The 17,536-nt window shown below is 30.3% G+C and overlaps 1 protein-coding gene across 1 annotated transcript; it reads right to left on the bottom strand.

The window, feature by feature from the left end:
• Positions 1–13,585: 13,585 nt before the first annotated feature.
• Positions 13,586–14,797, bottom strand: LOC122584679 (acylphosphatase). The gene is made up of 2 exons (XM_043756725.1): positions 14,477–14,797; positions 13,586–14,181 (listed from the first exon to the last, which is right to left on the bottom strand). The coding sequence occupies exons 1-2, from the start codon at positions 14,714–14,716 to the stop codon at positions 13,915–13,917; spliced, it is 507 nt and encodes a 168-aa protein (XP_043612660.1). The 5' UTR covers positions 14,717–14,797; the 3' UTR covers positions 13,586–13,914.
• Between the last annotated feature and the right edge of the window lie 2,739 nt (positions 14,798–17,536).

The following is a 17,536-nucleotide window of genomic DNA, read 5'->3' as shown; positions in this document are numbered from 1 at the left end:
ATTTCAACAAATGTACTTACTCAATTCATAGGACTCTTTGACTTCGATCATATAAACTTTCATCTACTCTACCTATAATCACACATATTATTTTCCTTCTCTCATGCCAAAATACTTGTCCACTTAAAAATATATAATTATTGCATTGTCTAGTAACAAGCTAGATGATAATCGGGGATTATCTTTGGTTTTTTGCGATAGATTAATAGGAAAAAAAAAATGTAGCAAGGACAAATATAGAGTTTATGTATCACTTTAGCAAGTAGACTCATGTATCCATTTTATGATTATGATTGTAAATTACCTCAGGTTTAACAAATATTTTTGTTTGATTGTAGATTTAAGAAAAACAAATTTTGGATCTAACTCTTTTGGTAATACCCCATTAGTATCAATTTATATTTTTTGTACTTTTAACACGTGACCTAATGGTGATAAACTACTTATTAACCTTTACAATATGTCTCAAATTTGAATCACACTAGCTAAGGTTAGTTCATTTTTGGTGATGGCTAGCTAGGGAAAAGTTCGGAAATAATAATGAGATCCCACTGCACCTTCGGTTAGCTAGGCTATTTACATCTTAAGTAAAAAAACCCACCTTAATTTTGTGATATAAACTGATAAACAAAAATACCCAGTTATTCCGTTTAATACAATTCGAATTTTCGTATAATCATACTCTTTTTTGTTATCTATGCATGGAGATCAAGCTAATAATTAAATATTATATATTTATATTTATATTTATTAAACCAAACCTAGGCGTATATATATAGGGAAAAATAAAAAGTTACCTCCTACAAAAGTGATTCTAAACTTATAGTAATAGCGATGACCACCTCTAAAATTTACAACGATATACAAACTTATTAAAAACAATATGAATGCCTCATATGTAGCTACTAATTTATGGTAAATATACGAGATTTTAGACTCGTGTCCAATACTGGACACGAGATTTAATTACGATATTATCAATATTAGGTTTTCATGCATTTAAGTTATAAAAGCTTATAATTTTGAAAATATGCGTCTTCAAGTGTTATATTTTGGCATTTTGCAAGTTGTAGTACCATAACACAAGTTTGTCATTGTCATTATTAGATGAGACATATTGATAGAATTATTTGCAATAGTCATTACATAAGACACATGTTATAATAATTTATCTATCATAAACTTTTTTGAAACCAGTTTTACTCATAATGTAATATTATTATGAAAGATAATTAAAAATAAAAATATAAACATACTTGTGATCATGTAGTTGACATTCAAGTATATGTTTTTGATCATGACGCGAGTCCATAACACGAATAGCTATACTTTCAATCACCTTTTCTATGATAATTAGATAACTATTATGATTGTTTTCATATTCTTTGATAACAACTAGTAATTTTGATTTGAGTAACAATTGTAAATTTAAACATTAATAATACACAAAGCTAATATATAAAAAAGGACAAAATTATGTACTTTTTTTATTGAGAAATTGTGTTTAAAATTTTTTAATTAATTAAATGATTGTAAATTTTAAAAGAATTTCTCAAGTTGATAACTAAAATAAATATAAATTAAGTATTCAGGGCTAAAAATATAAAGTATTGATGGAAAACAAAAAAGTTTAAATTAATGAGATTTTTTCTACAAATTAATATAAATACTAATATAATAATAGATTTGGATAATGATTATTAAGATTTTTAATTTATAATTTATCTACATGATGACATAAGCGAGAGTCAATTTGATGAAATCGAACGATTTGATTGATTAATAAGTCATTAGTTCAAGGAAAATGATTGATCCTTCTAAAACTTTAACCTAATAATCCTCCTAATATCTTAACACTTTAACATGTGTAATCCACTAATTATTTTTCTTCACCACACCCTTGATTTTTCCATGTGGCTTGATCCTATGATTAGGAGGATTATTAAGTTGATTAATTAGGAGGATCCATCACTACTCTTAGTTCAACTGTTAATTAAGATAAGATTAAGATTAAGATTGGAATGTACATCACGTACATTCTGATGATCAAAACTAGAAAGTTTTCAATTCCTTGAACGGTTGTTCATCCGTCTTAATATGAATCATATTGGAATAACTTCATGCCAAAGGGATAACGTTTCATAATTATTTCACTAGCTATATTATCTTCTCTCTTCAATTATTAGATATATTTCTCACCAATCACGGATTTGGATTATACTTCTACATCTACAAAAATATAATAAATAATAGTAGTACGATATGATATTCCTCTACAAGTGAAGTGTCCTTCCGAATTTAGAAACCTATCTTAACGTAACCTTAGTTGTTATATTATCAAACAAATTGTCTGATATCAATTTTATTTATTAATTATTTTGTGTTTGTATATCTAATATAAATAATATAAGAAAAAAATAATTTAAAAAATGTAAACATAATTACATAAACTAATAATAAGGAATATATACGTTAACATTAGCGGGTTATGAATATTTTACTGTCATTAAAATTCACACGATTACAAAAGCATTAGGATATGGTACTAATCATCACAATATAATACGTTTGCATTGCGAGATAATAATCATGCGATGCAAAATGACAAAAAATAAATAAAGAAAATACTAGTTGTATAAGCACTCAGAGAGTCAGAGGACTCCAATCTCTATCTACATTTACGAAACGATAGCCTGCATATTATTTCTTATCATGTTTAATTTTTTTAAAGCAAATTTAATATACTTCTAAATTACATTAATTAATATCAAGCTGTGCCGTCACCATCAAAAAACTGCCGCTATGCCGCTATCACCATCACCGTCGTATTTTGCCGGTATTTGTCCAAGTAACAATATACACCGATAACGGGAAATAGTTGTAAATTAAACAATAATCAACATTAGAACCAGTCTTCTCAATCAAAACTAGTGATGTGTGTCAATGAAACACTGTAACATGTTTTCCAGAAATAAATTATCTTATTATATTAGCTCGTCTTATTATTATCTGAACTAGATTATTATCCGCGTAATACGCGAGAAACATATATAATAAACGACATGTTAAATTTTTGACAAATATTTAACCAGGTAAGAATTTAACTACTAAAAAACATGAAGTTAAAAAAATTAAAAATTAATTTAAAAGATAAAAAATGATGTAAAATATAAAAATATTAGTTAACATAATTATATCATTAAAAACATTAATTATTAATGTCTACAAACTTAAATTATAAAATAATAATAATTTAAATTTATCAAAATAAAATTAAATCTGAAAAAGTTTAATAAGGTATATGACAACATCATTTGATTTAATAATTCTAATTAGAAGCTGAACTTTATCTAAATTTTTATATTTTTTAAGGTTTCTCGTTTATATATATTTAAATTTAAGTGTTTAAATATCTTTTGACTAGTCAGCTTTAATAAAAATTAAATTATTTAATTTCTAAATATTATCCTTCTAAACCCAATTCCTCACATCAGCAATCTTGTTTTGTATGCTCACTAAATTTACGGCCCAACTTAGTTTATCTATATTCTATACTACTTAATAAAACATATATCTTTGTTTTCCTTTTTATATAATTTTTAAGTATATAAAAAACTTAGAATACCCTTATTTTTTTACAAACTTTACTTTCATATAACTAACTTATATACCTAAAATACCCTGAATTTAATAATTTACCAAATCTATCTCTCGACTTTTGAAGAAACTACGCTACCGTTTTTATATCAATTACCTTTATAACAATAACAACACTGTCACCAGTACCACTGGTCACGGCCAATACCACATTGGTTGGATCCATATTCAAGTTTAATATTTATCGATTCATAATCTGGTATAATTATGAAAAAACGCCCGGTTTAATTAATTATGAAAAAACGTATTTAATTTGATGGTTTCTATATTTTTTTAAATTCAAGTTTAAATAATTATAAATATTAAAAATAACTTTCAAACTTTACAAACCATCGTCTTTGAATCATATTCAATGGTAGTTTTTTTATAATTTGTTTTATAAGTGTTACAATCTAAATATACAAAGTACTTGTTTTTTAACTTTGACTTTATATATATTTTTTAGTGTTATATAATATTTGAAGAAATTATATTCAATAAAAATATATTAAAACTCAATCAATTCATATAACTTTTATCAAGTATTACATGTTGTTCTAAAAAAAAGGTATACTACATAACATAAACAAAAACATTTAAAGTGAAAATTAAAAAATAAAGACTTTGAAAGTTTAAAACATGACAATTTTAATGAAATATTATTAAAAAATTTATAACAAGATGTGGGATATTGTGGTATGAAAATGCCAACAAAACTATGAAATGTTGTATGAAAAAATAAATAGAAGTGAGGTCATATAAAAAGATTGAGTGGAAGTGAGGTGTGAGAATAGAATGGAAGGTGGGTTGCAATGGCCTGAGGTAGTACAAGTTCGACCAGCCTACGGAAAGTTTTTGTTAATAAAAACATATCTTGTTTCGCAACTTTTTAATTTGAATTTTAGAAATGATTGTTACGAGCTTAGATCCATCCCTGACTATACAATGGCAACGTCAAGAGAGCGCACGCATGATGTTTTAATTGGGAGAAGAGATGGTACCAAATAAGGCAAAAGGGCTAATGTCCCTCTCAAAATTGAAATTTTATTTTGGATTTTCTAATTTTTTTTATAAATTAAATTTAAACTTTGTCACATTTTTAATTTGTTTTTTATAAGTTTTTTAATTTTATTTCTTTTTAATTTAATTTTGTTGGTACCATCTCAAGTATGGAGCAACAATTTTAGCTTTACATCATTCGATCAATGAGGATGTCGTTTTAATGAATATTTAAGTTTTTTCTGTTTTCAGATGGTTCTGTTTATCATTTATTACGGGACATGATAATAATAGCAACGAAATTAGTGGGTATAATAATTTAGGGCGGCTGGTATCCCGACCACTTTTTTGGTAATTAAACTAGACTATTTGCAGCGATTATCGCTGCAAATTGTGGTATTTTTGTCCATATCCAACTATTTGCAGCGATTACTGACAGGGGGTCTGTCATTTTTTGTCAGATTTACCATTACAGACAGGGGGGCCCGCACTATTTACAACGACTATCGTTGCAAATAGTATGTGTGGTCTAGATATCAAAAAAGCTTGATTGGGATATGAATCCCTTAATTCAGAGAGAAACAAAAGATGTCATGAATATATTTAGACTAGTACAAGACTACAAGGTACTACTAATTTCAAAGATAATAATATATATAGCTTTTAGGGATCAGATTTGATAGCAATTTTGACTTTTAGGTACAATTCTGTCGATTTTATTTCTTCACATCTTTTAGAACGTTAAAAACGTACACACCAATAATACGTACTACGAGTAATCAACAAACGCTATCTTGTTATTAGTGTATATATATACTAGATTATTGTCTCGCGTAATACGCGAGTGATTATATTTAATTAATGACATATTATCGTTTCATAATATCGTAAATTGACAAACATAGATAAAAGATTTTGAAATGGACTAATTAATAATATGATACAAAAGTTGTAAATTAATATCTTGCTCAAATGAGTTAATTTATAAATAAACAAAGTTTCATTAAACAATATTACATCTACAATCAAAGTTGAGATATGTCTCTATATTACTATATATAGAAAAGAAAAAACATGAAATTTTATGACTTTATCTATACTACATTATAAAACATCTGTTCTCTACAAAATTTTTAACTTTTCACCAATGTATGTCTACTAATGCATAATGTACAATACATCTATATACATCTCAATCACTTATTTTTCACTTTTCTCAATTCTCAACCACTCATTTATCTCTCTCTTCCACTAAGTAGTTAATTACTAAAATAGCGGTGTAGCGGTCAAGGTCCGATATATGATAGGTTATAGCGGTGAGATGTAGCGGTAATTAAAATATTATGCAATATATATATACATATAATACTTAATATTCAATAAAAATATCAATTAATACTTTATACTTAATAGAAATATCAAAAGTCAAGCTTAAAAATGTCAATATTTGAAACATTAGTGTTAATACTTGCAAAATTTAGTCTTTCTTTCAAGTTTGGGAAAAAAAACGCTATAGCACCGCTATTTTACCACTATTTGGACCGATATAGCACCGATATTGGTAAAATGCACCAATAATAGCTGGATTGCTATTTTGACTGCTATTTTGCTTAAGGACCGCTGACCATTATAGCACCGATATAGCACTGCTATAGCAATGCTATTGATGACATAGCTCCTCCATAAATCATTTTATTCCTCTAAATCATTCAAAATATTTTATCTCAAAAATTGTACAGCGATAAATTATAAAAATTATATGGGTCTTCTTAGAGATGTCATTTGTTATATTTTCGGCGAATTTTTAAATCTGAGGGCGGAGCCAGTATGGCTAAAGTATTTGACTATCACACTCTATGATATATCACCTCCTATGAACTATCACACATTGTGACCTATCACCTGTGCCATCTTATTTTTTTCACCTCTATTTAAGAATTCAATTTTAAAAGTTCTTTCTTAAACTTTTAGCGTCAAAAAGTCTACGATATGTGCTCATAGTTAAATTTAAAAAAAAAAATTGAAAAAAAAGCTATAGCACCGCTATTTTACCATTATTTGGACCGACATAGCACCGATATTGGTAAAATAGCGCCAATAATAGCGGGACCGCTACTTGACCACTATTTTGCTTGAGGATCGTTAACCGCTATAGCACCACTATTGATAACATAGCTCCTTCATAAATCATTTTATTTCTCTAACTAATTCAAAATATTTTATCTTAAAAATCGTGCATCGATAAATTATAAAAATTATATGGGTTTTCTTATAGATGTCATTCGTTATAATTTCGGCGAATTTTTAAATAAGAGAGCGGAGCCCGTATGGCTAAAACATTTGACTATCACACTCTATGACCTATCACCCCTGTCATCTTATCTTTTCACCTCTATTTAAGAATTCAATTTTGAAAGTTCTTTCTTAAGTTTTTAGGCTCAAAAAGTCTACTATATGTGTTCATAGTTAAATTTTTTAAAAAAATTTGAAAGTAATTTTACATCAAATATATTGAAATTTGTAGATTCTGTATTTATTGTTAAATTTATAGAATTTTAGAATTTTGAATGGTACTATATTAAATGTCATTAATCTCCTATGTACGAGTATTTGATAAAACATGTATTAATAAAAACCTTAAAAACTTTAAATAAATTTTTGTTTAATAAATTTTCAAAGCTCCAAGTGTGAAAAATTAGCAAAACATTTTTTTCTTTTCGTATTGGGTTAAAGGGAAAAAGAAAGTCCAAAAACTTTGGTTTTATTTTGGTGAAGTCGACTTAAAAAAAAAATAAATAAAATATTAAGTTGAATATACAACTTCTTTTTTTGGTATTGGGGTAAGGAAAAAAAATCCAAAATATTTGGTTTTTCTTTGATAAAGTCGGCGGCAAAAAAAAAGTAAAAATAAAATATTAAGTTAAGTATACTAAGATTTAAATATACAAATTATAAGGGATAATGTTGTGTTTTTTCAATGATAAATTTGGTAAGGATACAATTATTTTGATATAAGGGTTGTAACTAAAAGTTTAAACTCATCTAACGGTTCTTATTTATCTATAAAAGAATTTAGGACCTTGTTATATATATATTGGTAGATTTCTTCTCATTCATCTTATAATTAAAAACACCCTTATCATATTTCTTTTTTTTTTCTTCTGAAAAAAACTAATGAATAAGTTAAGTGAAAAAAATATCAGTTCTTACTTCAAAGAAAATTCGAGCTAGCTAATTAATGAAGAAAATTACTTATAATCCATTGATGAGAAATTGGACAAAACGTATTTGTCCACAAATGATAGGTGATAATTTTAATAATTAGTACAATATTTTCATTGACATGATGTTGATGTTTCTAGTTTAACGTTGTACAAAGAAAACCTACAATCCATTGCTATGTTCGAAAATTGAATTTTTTTTTTATAGTTATTTTGATTTTTGACATCATCCTTTAAAATCATCCTTATTTAAAATTTAAACTATTTTTTAATTTATTTACGGAGTATAATTTATTTAATTTCTAGCCAAAGTATTATGTAAATTAAAATATAATTATTTAATTTGTTTATACGTCAATTTATATGATAATATTACCATCTCTTTCTGTCTTAATATTATTAATCAGCTTGAATGTCATCCGGGTTAATAAGCTAGTAATTTACTTAAATTATCATCGTTTTGTATTATATAATTGTAGATTATGGTAAGGTTACAAACAGTTGCGACCCTAGAAATTTTAACACCCCGACCGAACAAAGATAATTATGCCCCTAACTTTAACCAAATTCAAATATATAAATAACTTTTTTAATAAACGATTATTAGCATTATAATAGAAAATTATATATGCATAATAAGATCATAATTTTAGAATTACATACCATAATAGTTACTTATTTACCCGATGATCTGTGAAACTCTCCTAGCATTCTTCATATCAGATGGGTTAATTAGCTCTTCACAATTTATGTTCTCCATGTTTTTGTTATCAATAACTATCATGGTCAATCCATTAAGTCTTTCTTGAGACATTGTTGATCGAAAATAAGATTTCAATAACTTTTAATACACCTTTTAACATATTATACATATAAATTTCAAAAATTTATGCCCCTTTAAAATTTGGCCGAAAATCAGGTTTATACATCCTCTAGACTTCCCCGGTTATAAAACAAAAATGGTATGAATATGACTAATTGACTACCATGTAAGAAACTTGAACGGCAATATTAATGCTCACATGCACGTACACACTACAAAAGACATATATATATATATATATATATATATATATATATATATATATATATATATATATATATATATATATATATATATTCATACTTAAAAAAGCCGCCTATGAGGCTATAACTACACGTCTACACGAATTGTTTCTGATGAACAAAAATATATAATGCCCCCCATTCACCACTTTTATCAAATATAAACCATTTTCATCAGATATAAATATAAATATACCAATATAATGAGTATCTCACCAATAAATTTGAGTCGAGAGTCGAGACTCAGCGAGGTGATTTTTTTTTCCCTTTAAAATGAATTTTGATTCAGACGTATTGTAGACAATTTTAATCAGATACTTTTGAACTTTCAACCCCTTACTCACAAAAAATATCTTTAAGATGAGAACTTGAAGACCCGAACTCGAGACCTTGGGTGACTCACTAACAGAACCCACATAATGAATTTAGAAGATACCCCTAACCACTGGATTTAAACGAATGGTTTGAGGTTATTCCTATTTCGTCAATGGTCCCTCGAATTTACAAGAATGAGCTGAGAATTTTACATTTGACAACCCCGAACGTGCAACATCCATGAGTTTATATTCCACATTTCCACCTTTCACACATGTATGTAAGTTAGATAAATGATAAGTCTTAAAGTTAACAAGTCACCTCAATAAAACTATGTTAATTGCTTGGTCAAAACACAAACAAGTATTAATTAATTACTGAGACCTATTTTGATAGTATATATACGTCAAGAATCAATATCAAGCAATTCCATTACAAATTAAAGCTGCCAACTCATATTGCTAAACTAATAGAATGTCGCAACCACAGCAATGTCATATGCATTTTTTGTTATTTTGTTATTATTATTATTATTATTATTATTATTATTATTATTATTATTATTATTATTATTATTATTATTATTATTTTTACCAACAACGTGTATCGAGTCGATCAATAGTAACAGGCTCATTTTTCTAAGAGTAATAATGGTTACACGTAGCACCATCCAGACATTACCTAATTAATAACTACATTACATTCGTAATTATAATTAAAAAATATTTATCGATATATTTATTTATTTTTTGTATAATCAACTTAAAAATGTTCCTTAATGTTAATTACTCCGTAATATTGTTTGTTACAATTCCAACCACGTCTGACACCGTTACATTGCGTTTAACAACTAAATCCAACACAACTCGGAACAAAGTATTAGGTAAGAACTCGTTGTCTAACTTTTAGTACAAAACGAAAATAATTAGCCAAGTCTTAGACCCACAAAACAAAAACGAACAAATAAAGCTTGTATCATATTTATATAATTTAATACGATAAATTATATAAGCCATAAAATGGCTTGTAGTTTGCCCACTAATATATAATTTAATTTAGTGGATGTTAATTAGGTCAAGAAAATCCAGATTGATCAATGTGGTATAACGACATATACTTATCAACAAAATTATGGAGGGAAAAATATAATAAATAGCAAACCTAACTTTAATTTAATTGAAGATGTAAGCAATTTTTGGTAATATATTAACCCGTCTAATTAAGAACTATGGTTACCATTTAAGGGCAGAACCGCATAACCGAATGCTAATGCTCACGCAGTAATATATATTCATTAAAGAAATGTTAGTTTTGGATAGAGATAAATGATATTATACTCATAATAAGTTAGACATAAGAGATTAAATGCTTGTTGATCTTAAAAAGGACCACCGGGATTTCATAGTTTTTGGCTTTTTGCATATAATCGTGTATTCGTCCGGTCAAAATTGCGGAACTCGGGAATTGGGATTGGATCGGCGGGGCCGGGGGAGGGGGGTCAGGATTTTTTAAAAATCGGATCGGAATCAGATCGATAAATAGTGGGTTTTATATGTATAAAATAATAATTTTTGAAATTATATGTAGGAAAAAATTAAAAACATATATAAAACTTCAAACTTATATATAACATATTGTTTCAACTTAAACATACTTGTCTAGAATCACAAACATAATTGATAAAAGCTTTACAAAAAAAGAAAAAAAAAAGTTTGACTTTGATTGACCCGATCCGATACAACCGAGTCTTGACCAAATTGACCCGAGTCTGGAACCCTGATCGATTTTCAGACCGCGTATGACAAACTCGTATCGTCAGTCAGCCGATACATTATCCAACTCGGCTGTATCAGCTGTATCAACCGAGTTTCATAACACTGCGTCAAGCATTGTCATTCATTCTGAATAATTGTTATTTTCTAACAAATATATATATTGTTTATAATTTATTAAAGTGAATGCACTAGCTAATGATTGGATTGACAAGATATTGTAAACATATATATAAATCAATATCAATAAAAATATATATAGATTTAAAGTTAATATATATATCTATATATAGAAAAAGAAAATAGAACATACAAATATTGGTAGAAGGTGGTACATGTCAACCTCATTAACATAGGACACTTAACCAAATTTGTTGACGAGTGATGGACCTTGCAAATGGTCTGACTCAGCTCTGACTATGACCATTTGACTTTATGCATCGTCGTTAGAATTTTCAAATGGGGTTTTTATGTATGTTTTTCAATGTTTTCATTACGCAAAGCCATTGGCCCATGATATCTAGTCATCTACCATTTTAGTCAATTACGGTAGCATCCATTATTTAAGTTTGAGCTAATTACATATTTGGTCCTCGTTTGTGGTTTGATTTTACTCGTGCATATTTTTACAAGAATGATCTAAATTTTGTGGAATTTGGTTCATAGTCAATGATTTCTCATCCGAAGTTCTTGTAGAAGCAAAACACAAATTATCTTTGTCTGATTGGATTATAGGGATAAAGGGTACTAGACTATAATAAGTTTATATTATCTTACCCAAGCGTTGTATGTTTACATATATTCTTTATACAATCCCTTGTAATCTAATTATTATTCAATAATAACAACAATACAATAATTCAAGAATTTATACAAATTCTATCTTTTAACAAATATCTATGATCCATGATAAAGCAATAGAAAGATAGATTGGACTAATATGAAGCAAATCATCATAGCAACATGATAGATGATAAAGATAAAAGCCTAAACCACTGATCTGGAATATTTAAGCATGGACAAGTCTATTATTCTAAAAAGACTTTCCGTTTTGAGCAGAAGCCATTTTACCATTCAGATTCCGCCGCAACTTATTGTCCACGCAAGACATATAAACTTGACTTTACATGCAACATCGGGCTTTTAGTAACCAACAAATGATATTGCTTTGTAGAAACGATACACCAAAATAGTTGCTTGGTGTAAGGTAGAAACTTCCTGGATTCAGATTCAAGACATTACATCTCTTCAATGTTCAATCACCAAACTTCTATCCCCCATGGTAGTCTTTACCAGATGGAACACAACTTTAGCAATGTCCATATGCAATTTCTTTTTACCAACAATGCATAGAGTCAACAGTAACAAGCTGAACTTTTATAAGAGATGGCATAATTGGCCAATGAATATAAATTTATTCCAGAAGTAATTCTAATTTTAATGTTGAATGTTTTTAATCTGATTCACCTATAATCAACTTAAAAATGTGCCTTAATGTCAATATTGTCCATTACAATTAGCCCTCAATGACCAGATTCTATGCCAAATAATAGCCTTTATCGTTTAACCCTATGGGCTATGGCCAAAGACTTTAGACCAAAGTAGAACTATGAAGTACCCTAATGATACATAAACTGATTACGGGTAAGTGCTGAAGGGTATCTCAAGGACAAGGGAAGGTATCAAAGAGTGATGTGAACAAGATGGTGAAAAGGTTCCCTAATGGTAACATAGCCGGGGATGGTTTGCGCCAACCAAGCAGGAGGGTGTAACGAGTGGGAGCATGTAATCTGTCTTGTCAAATGTCACACTAATCATTGGTATTACAGGGATGTGTGGAACGTCAAAGAACATTCAACACCCTGGTGTATCAGGGGACGAATAGGCCAATAATGGGGCCTCAATCATGAACATTCTCTCCTTAGGGGTAGGAATAAACCACTGTGTGGAATGTCATACAACATACAACACACGTGCGGGTAAATGGGCCAATAGATGACCTCATTCATGAACTTCTCTCACCTTGTGGAGTAGGGATGGACCACACGTCTATAACTCTATATGACACGTGTTAGTCTTTTGGGTTTTAGCCCAGTCCCCACACTTGTGTCCTTAACTCCTTATGATATCATAGTAGCCATCCAGGCTAATCCAGATGGTACACGATATGCCCCAAGTCGGGAAATCTTGACATATTAAAGATGAGATAGCTAAAAGAGCATTCATGCTTATCACCCGTGGTAAGGTCAGCACTTGTTTTTTGGACTGTAAACTCACACACAAGACACGCTACCTACAGAATTGTCCCAAATGAACTCTCAACCACTATGGTGGAAAACACCTAACCTACTCCATTAACACCGCTAAGCCAAAGGCCAATTGGTACAGCCAAAGCTGTTTACTAAGAATCAAAATCTAGATAAAGAGTTATCATGAGTAGAAATTGCATAAAGGGTTCAAGACAGCCGAGAATGAAACAGCAGGATACTATGTGTGGCAGAAAATGTGAACAGGATCATTATCTGATATTATAACATACATCAGATCAGATATACACACCCAAAAGGTGATTCATAATGCTGCCAATAATATATACTAACATATATCAGACATATACATTAACAGAACAACAAAAGTAACAATACAAACATCCTTGTTAATTGCAGCTACATTCTTTCAGCACGTAAAATATCATCATAACACTCTATCATCATGTATGTACATCAGGCTGTTATACCTAAATTCAGATGCCTCAAACTACATAATTCTATTACATAATCCATCAATCCGAAAGTATGTTTGTCGGATATTATGACATAAGTAAAATAACTTGAGTTTTCAAGATGCAATGTAAAGCGGGCAGTTTCATAAGAGCTTAAACTAAGCAGACAGGCTTAAAGCATTTATCAAGCAGTTGAGCGACGTTCAAACCCTGTACCTGGATCCTCGGTAGAAGGATTCACATTAAGCCCAGTAACCATCGCAGACGGTGGTCCTCTACGACACCGCTCCTGCATCTCCCCAACCTTATCAGCAGCCCCTGAAAACAAAGCCTCCACGGAACCATCCCTGCGGTTCCTAACCCAGCCTTTCAAACCCAACTCATTTGCGTTCTGCACGGTCCAGTCACGGTAAAACACCCCCTGGACCCTACCCTTGATCATCACCTTGACCTGTAACCACCATATGTTACCCCCACCATCATCATCATCAAAACTTACATTTATTTGTAGAATTGTATGTCAATAACAATTACACCAAAGGTAATAACTAACACTTGTTAAATTTAACTTAATGACTTCGATTAATTACAATCGTGCGAAAATATAATAATAAAATAGGAAAGATATGAGAAATGTAATCTAATCGATTATATCGAATACGATAGGTATAGTGCACAATATATTTGGGACAACCAAAGATGCTATTTATGGGTGTGTAATAAAAAAGAGAGAGAAAAAGAATTACAGTTTTAATGGGTGGTGATGATGAAGGATTATCGGGTGGAGGAACAGTAGAAGAAGAAGTAGACATATTATTATTTTTATTAAGTATTAGAAGATGAAATGAAGAATGTGGGAATCGAAGAAATGTGTGATGATTGTTGGGTTTGGCTTGATGGTGATTTAAAAGAGAAATGGGGTGTGATTTCAGTGTGGTGATGGTGATCACCCTTCCTACCGTTGCTGCCATTTTCAATACCATCATTTGATTCGGTTTATGTGCAAGGAAAGGGGACACTATTCCTTACCCTCTTTTTCTTTTTCTTTTCTTCATTTTCTTTCATTTGTCCAAAAATACTCTAATTCATAACCACAATTTCCTTAGTGGTATTGTGGTCGACTGTTTTGGTTCACACATTCCATAAAATCTGATGGGTAATGTGTTTAGTTGTGTAAACAAAAAATAATATGATTCCATTGGAATGTAAACGTTTCAACATTTGATAGAATTTTGGAATCTTAATAAAAATTTAAAACATTCTGTCAAATTTCATTCTTTCGATTCCATTAAAAGATCAAACATGCCCTCGGTGGTGAATTCAAAGCTTTTAGGATGGGGACAAAGAAAATTTTACAAGCTAAAGAACCTATGTGTCATCTATCAATTTTTCTTTTTTCACAAAATATGCCACTTGTATAGCTGTATGTTGTGAATTGTCAATAAACTTTTATCATAAGTAAACAACGGCTGTTTTAGGAACTTACTCATTTTCGGTTAGGGAGAATTTTTTTTATTAGGAGACCTAATAAATAGATGTACTAATCAACCTAATAATAAAAAGTTGTGATCACCGGTTATAATATCAACTAGATTGGTACCCGCACGTTGCAGCGGTACTTCAAAAAAAGTGATGGTTAAGTGGCGGCACCAATTGCGTGAAAGTATAAAGTAACTCATGGATATTAAAACAAATTCTAAGTAACAAATAAGTTGGCTCAAGCTTAAATTCGAGTACATAGAGTTTGAGATACACTCGTTGGAAAATCAGAAGTTCTGAACCATAAGTTCTCAATACTTTGCTCCTTATGACAAAAAAAAGTTCAAAAAAGAGAAAACAACTGAAATAGATAAGTAGATAACAACTTACCCATCTGTTAAATGAAATGACTACCGTTATATCATCAAGTTTGCCATCATGATAACGGAAACAACAACCGTCATATCATCAAGTTTGCCACCATGATAATGGAAACCGGCTTCCTACAACAGTAGCAAAGGTGGCTGGTCTTTCCAGACCTTTGTGTGTATGTAAATGGAAACGAAAAGTAAACCAATATACCTCTCCATTAAATGTATAAAATAATTCTGAGTTTTTAACCAATATACCTATTCAAATACATTTAAAATGGTTATAAGTGCTAGATGATGAAGCTTCAGAAATCACATAAAAACCACCTTTTAATCGTGCCTTCCGTCTCAGCTGAATGAACTCATTTTATTGCACTTACATCCACACATATTCAATTCCTATACAAAAAAGCCTATAAACAAAAGTTGCCATAAACACATAACTTGTGATCAAACCTGAGCTTTATACTCCTGAGTGTATTGCTTAAAACCGACAATGTGCCAATTGCCTAAAATGAGAAAATTCAATAGGAGATAAGAGCATTAAGAAAAGCAAGAAATCTTTTCTATTTTCAAAGATAAAGACTTAAATGCAGAAACACATACACAGAGCACATAAGAACGAGAGCGTGCTATGAGGTGTTGTAAAGTCCATAGTTTGACAATGTACCCATCGCGCGTTTATGTTTGTGCAAACAAAAACAAAATATTCGATCTTTTGTCAAGTACAAAGCGAAGATATGGAATTATAGCATCACCCCCGGCCACTTCAATGTTACAAGGGTTTGACACCAGGATTAGACTTGATCAAAATCTTCAACTTAGATACAACTCATGCAAGGATATTTATGTTGTTCCATAAAGGCATGTTAGACACCAATAATTAAGCTGTTTGACTAGACCTCCTTTGAACCAACCATCAACAAAGCACCAAACGTTAACATAAGCTACAAGCCAGACACCAACCATCAGTCATGCATTCGAAACATGTATTCGAGACTTGAAACGGGGTACCATTTGGGTCCCATTAGGCACACGACCATTGTGATCATGCTACAAGGATATTGGTCAGTTTGTGAGATCGCTTGCCAAGATGTATAGTAGGCGTCCTGTTGCAGGCAGGCTCACTGATCGACCCAGAATATTTAAGATTGAATAACGCTTAGTCACCAGGCCAAATAACTTGCAGGATCCAGTGTGAAGCCCCACCATCTTATATCTTAATGATGAAAAGTGGTATAAATACTTTCGTTGCTCCCAATAATGGCCCCCACCGCCATTCGATCTCACTCTCGTCCTTGCTATCAAGCCACACCAACATGTTCCAATTCTGCCAGTTTCCTTCTTCTACCACTAAAATCCTTTGATCCAACCATTTGATTCATTATGGTCCAGTTTTCATGATCGGCAGCACTGCTGACTAGCGACTACAGTCACGTTTGCAGTGCACCACTGGAAATGGTTTTCCGAATCGCAACAGCAGTGAGACCAGCGTGCACATTTTATTAAGAATCCCACATCACATGCATCATCATTCACCTTTTCGGGTAATTTCATTATTTATCGTCTCTCTTAATTCTTCGGACCTAGCTTATTTAATCTAGTAACACCTTGTATCCAAAGATCCAGCACTTGAATAGTTTCTACTACTTTGATACTGTAAAAATAGTGGTTACAATAACTAGATCCATGTGAGTGCAGTAAACAGATTCAACACATACAGAATATATAGCATGGGGTGAGCTAGGCGTACTTTGGTCAGACAGATTTGACCATCGTGTAAAATTCATTGCAAAATAATTTGCTATGAACTTTACAGTTGACATATTGAAATTATGGGAAGATCAGCACTTATTTAGTCATTTAAGTTCATTGTTTTAAGACAAATACCTAGCACCTAATGGAGGCTAAAAATTTCTTGAGCTTTTTTTAATCATAAATTCATACTTACAGGAA

This window comes from Erigeron canadensis, chromosome 1 (genome assembly GCF_010389155.1).
Source record: "Erigeron canadensis isolate Cc75 chromosome 1, C_canadensis_v1, whole genome shotgun sequence".
NCBI classification, from domain to species: Eukaryota; Viridiplantae; Streptophyta; class Magnoliopsida; order Asterales; family Asteraceae; genus Erigeron; species Erigeron canadensis.
The sequence above is the reverse complement of the archived record's forward strand: the minus strand, read 5'-3'. Positions and strand labels throughout refer to the sequence as shown.

What these genes read in the sequence shown, in the direction of transcription:
- LOC122584679 (XM_043756725.1), bottom strand. Translation starts at nt 14,716, where the DNA reads ATGATGGTATTGAAAATGGCAGCAACGGTAGGAAGGGTGATCACCATC. An exon ending in CATCACCACCCATTAAAACT is followed by an intron (nt 14,182 to 14,476) that starts GTAATTCTTTTT and finishes TGGTGGTTACAG; the next exon opens with GTCAAGGTGATGATCAAGGG.